At 43.6% G+C, this 4,435-nt stretch overlaps 1 protein-coding gene across 1 annotated transcript; it reads right to left on the bottom strand.

Annotated features, from left to right (window-relative positions):
- LOC128418407 (phospholipase A2 inhibitor gamma subunit B-like) lies at positions 1-4,435 on the bottom strand. The gene is made up of 4 exons (XM_053398049.1): positions 4,314-4,435; positions 2,343-2,467; positions 1,851-1,964; positions 1-350 (listed from the first exon to the last, which is right to left on the bottom strand). Exons 2-4 carry the CDS (start codon positions 2,419-2,421, stop codon positions 154-156), a joined length of 390 nt encoding a protein of 129 aa, XP_053254024.1. The 5' UTR covers positions 2,422-2,467; positions 4,314-4,435; the 3' UTR covers positions 1-153.

Here is a 4,435-nt window from a genome sequence, read left to right as displayed (position 1 = left end):
CCTTTTCTCCTCCAGATTTCTTTTTATTTGTTTTTACTGAAGAAATATAAAACAACAATTTCCTCTGGACAGACACATGGTCAGGTCCAGGGAAGGTTGCATGGATATAAGAATGAAACTCTTCTTCAGTGCTAATTCACTGCATGTGGTTCATTAAAGGAGGATCTTCATCAACAGGAGCCCAGAGAGTGCCAGGAAGACGAATGGAGCTGCCTCAGAGGCCTTGTTACATTCAACCTTTATAAGAAGTCCCGCATTTTCAAAAACCTTCCCTATGTCTTCGGTTGCATTTCTGCATCCTGCCTCCATAAGGCATAATTTCCTGAATGTTGTGATGTTGATGTTTGGTGCTGGATATACAACAAAACAAAAGGAAAAATAAAGACGAGTGATAGGTTGTCACAGTTCACAGCCATTATATCTCAAGAAAATTCACCCGTTCAATTTCTATTTAGGTATGCTGGAGGTTGTCATTCCCGATTGTCACTTTCTGGGCTGATATGGAACTCAGAACCTATGGATCTTTGGGTTGTTGTTTTTTTGCAGCAGTTTTCAGCTCAAAAACAGTACAAAATTCATACAAAAATGTGCATTTTAGGGTAAAAGGCAAACAAGAATGATGGTGCAACCTTAAAAAATGCTGAATCTTTGGCACCCAAATTAGTGCTCTCTCACACACAGGAGCCACAGGAGCCCTGTTCAAGTGTTCATTTTGAATGTCTGAAAGATTAAATGGGAATTTGTGGTTTTTGCTCCTCCGGCTCAATGATACTATGTGAACTGGGTGCACTCCTTGGCCAAAAGCAGAATTGACATTTGTCTGAAGCAGGCTGCCTCACTAGGCAGGCTGCCTCACTTAGTCCATCAAGGTGCCTGTTCATGTCTTGGAAACCTTACCCATGGTAGCCCGTTTCAGACCAGCACTCATCAGAGGACTTGGGCAGGGCACACAGTCCTCCTTCACATGTTCAGACTGAATGCTCTGCTCTCCCTCCCCGACATATTCACAAAGAAGGATCTCAACTTTGCAGCTGAGCACATGCTTTGAAGGCTTGTTGTTTAGAGGGTCTCGGGCTGTAGGGCTAGGTAAGAAAGCTGCCTGAGACCTCAAGAAGGGGCTTTCAGTCAGAGCAGACAGTTCCAGGTTGTGCCATATAAAGAGAGCTTCATATGTTTGTATGATTTGTACAACTAGAATCATATAATTTTAGAGCTGGAAGGGACCCCAAGGGTCATCTAGTCCAGGCTTCCTCAAACTCAGCCATTCAGATGTTTTGAGACGACAGTTCCCATCATCCCTGACCACTGGTCCTGCTAGCTAGGGATCATGGGAGTTGTAAGCCAAAAACATCTGGAGGGCTGAGTTTGAGGAAGCCTGCTCTAGTCCAACCCCCTGCAATGCAGGAATCTCAGCCAAAGCATCCATGACAGATGGCCATCCAACCTCTGCTTAAAAACCTCCAAGGAAGGAGAACCCACCACCTCTTGTGGGAGTCTGCTCCACTGCTGAACAGCTCTAACTGTTAGAAAGTTTTCTGAATGTTTAGTCGGGATCTCCTTTCCTGTAACTTGAAGCCATTGGTTTGAGTCCTACCCCCCAGAGCAGGAGAAAACAAGCATTCTCCCTCTTCCATGCGACAGCCCTTAAGATAGTTGAAGATGGCTACCATATTTCCTGAAGACAAGAGTGCCTGGCGTGCTCTGGTCCATGGCGTCACAAAGAGTCAGACACGACTAAATGACTAAACAACAACAACAACAATCATATTTCCTCTCATTCTCCTCTTTTCCAGGCTAAACTATGGAGCTTATTCATTCATCTGGCCTGGGTTATGATAATTCTCACTCACGTGAAGGTGCATACGAGTAAGTGGCACAGGTATCTTCTCCAGCAGGGCAATCCACTTTATCACTGGAACATGTTTTCCCAATGGCACTGCAAACTTCACACTGCAAGGAGGCACCTGGAAGAGAAATTATGTTCAAATGTCTGTGTTATTTATTTGGGGAATAGGAGTAAATCCCACCTGCGTGGATAATGAGAATACCCTTGGAATTTTACTTTACCCACTGTGGAACAGGCCTTCAATTGCTCCTGATCAAAATATGAATGGCGCAGGAAGTCAGGAAGATCTCCTTTGCCTTAGATGGCCTTGAGTCCTTCCAGTTCAAAACATGCCTTTGTCAAGACAAGCTACCCCTGCTTGAAGAAGTTATACTTTATTTTTTCCTCATGTGAGAAAATGAGGGCTGCCAGCTTTGAATTTATCCCAAACTGCTAAGTCTTCCAGGACAATTCCTCTCTGAGGTATACAAAGGAAATTCACTAGCCAAGTCCTCACCTGTAGTGAGAAGCAGAGAGCAGAAGAGGAGTCCCAGGAGAGGCTTCATGGTGAAGGATGTACGCAGTCCAAGCCTCATGCAAGATGTCCCTCGTCGATGAAGCAGATTTTCTGGGCTGAAGGATCTGCACAAATATTCAGAGAATCAGCATGTAACAACTTCCCAAGGGGAATTCATGGGAGTTTCTAACATGCCAAGATACTTTCGAGGTGATGGAATCAGGGCTGCCCAACTGGTGTTGCCCCCCCCCCTTTTAAGCTGTAAAAGCATTGACATGGTGCAGGAATGATGCATGTCATTTCCTAGTAGAACTAAGGAATGGACAGTAATGAAGACTTACTCTTGAAGCAAGTAATAAAACCAGTGGTTGCTGGTGCTCATTGGGATTGGTGGGAAGGACGGAAGGGAAACTAGCAGAAGGTGGGGGTCAGAGATAAATACAGGAATAGACATCTCCTAACTGGGTGTAAGAAGGCTGGAAGGTGGCTGAGGGCAAAGTGAGCTTCGTCTTAATGGATCAGCTTCTACTGAATAAACATTTGCAGGTGAAGGTCGCTAAGTATGAATCTGTTGCTCCTCCCAGAGTGCCTCAGAAAGGCTCATGAGCACCAACTCTACCTATCACAGTGTTGTCCCTTCTGAGATGCCATGGCTCTCCAGGGTTTTTGGAAGAGAAACACATTTCCCATCATCTGCTGTCTGATCCTTTTTACTGGAGATTTGAATTCTTGTGTGTGGGACTTTCTGCAGATTAAGGATGCACTCTAGCACTGAGCTATGGGTTTTTTCTGACTTGGGTAGATTGTTGTTGTTTAGTTGTGTCCAACTCTTCGTGACCCCATGGACCAGAGCATGCCAGGCACTCCTGTCTTCCACTGCCTCCCGCAGTTTGGTCAAACTCATGCTGGTAGCTTCGAGAACACTGTCCAACCACCTCGTCCTCTGTCATCCCCTTCTCCTTGTGCCCTCCATCTTTCCCAACATCAGGGTCTTTTCCAGGGAGTCTTCTCTTCTCATGAGGTGGCCAAAGTATTGGAGCCTCAGCTTCAGGATCTGTCCTTCCAGTGAGCACTCAGGGCTGATTTCCTTAAAAATGGAGAGGTTTGATCTTCTTGCAGTCCATGGGACTCTCAAGAGTCTTCTCCAACACCATAATTCAAAAGCATCAATTCTTCGGCGATCAGCCTTCTTTATGGTCCAGCTCTTACTTCCATACATCACTACTGGGAAAACCATAGCTTTCACTATACGGACCTTTGTTGGCAAGGTGATGTCTCTGCTTTTTAGGATGCTGTCTAGAAAAATGTTGTTTTAAAATGCAAAAAAAAATTGCAGGCAGACCAATTTCTGAACAAGAAAAGGGAAGAATTGTACTCAGGAACCAGCAAGGCTCATTGCAAACTGAAATGGTATGTGTCTCCACATAGGCTGAGGAAAATTTAAACAGCTTGTGATGGAAAGTGTTGGAGATGCGGACATGAAATATATTTGCTTGCGGATCTGTCCAATAATTCAATTATTTTGGAGAGAGGTAGCAGAGATAATGTCATTCATAGCACATTACACTTTGCCACTGGACCCCCTGATAATTTTAATAAGGTATTCAGACCCACAAATAAGCTGTAGGAATTAATGGAATAGTAACTTGCACACTTTTTGCGCAAAAATGGAAAAACAGATGATCGCCAACAGCTGAATAGCAATTAACAAACATTTGGAAGGTAGCCGCGATGAAAGAAGGCAGACCACAAAGAGAAAATATTAAAGATAAGTAGAGTCCACTTACTGAATTTATGAAATATAAATATCATCTGAATATGGATGAAACAAATAGTTTTTTTATGTAATGCAACATTAAGTATAATATGATTATAATGTTTTTATTACATGTAGAATGTTGCTGTTTCACACAGTTATATATGAGATTCAATCAAGCTTGTTTTAAAATAGGGGAGGATGGTAGGACTTACCACAATCTTGCAAGGACTTCTGGTGGGGTGTTTGGCATTGCAAGGCACACGGGATGTCCTTCTTTAACTGCCTAATGTAATTTTGTCAGGTATGGAGCTCAGAAACCCACCTTTATAAAGGG

This window comes from Podarcis raffonei, chromosome 8 (assembly GCF_027172205.1).
Source record: "Podarcis raffonei isolate rPodRaf1 chromosome 8, rPodRaf1.pri, whole genome shotgun sequence".
NCBI lineage: Eukaryota > Metazoa > Chordata > Lepidosauria > Squamata > Lacertidae > Podarcis > Podarcis raffonei.
This window is presented reverse-complemented; position numbering and strand designations above follow the sequence as displayed.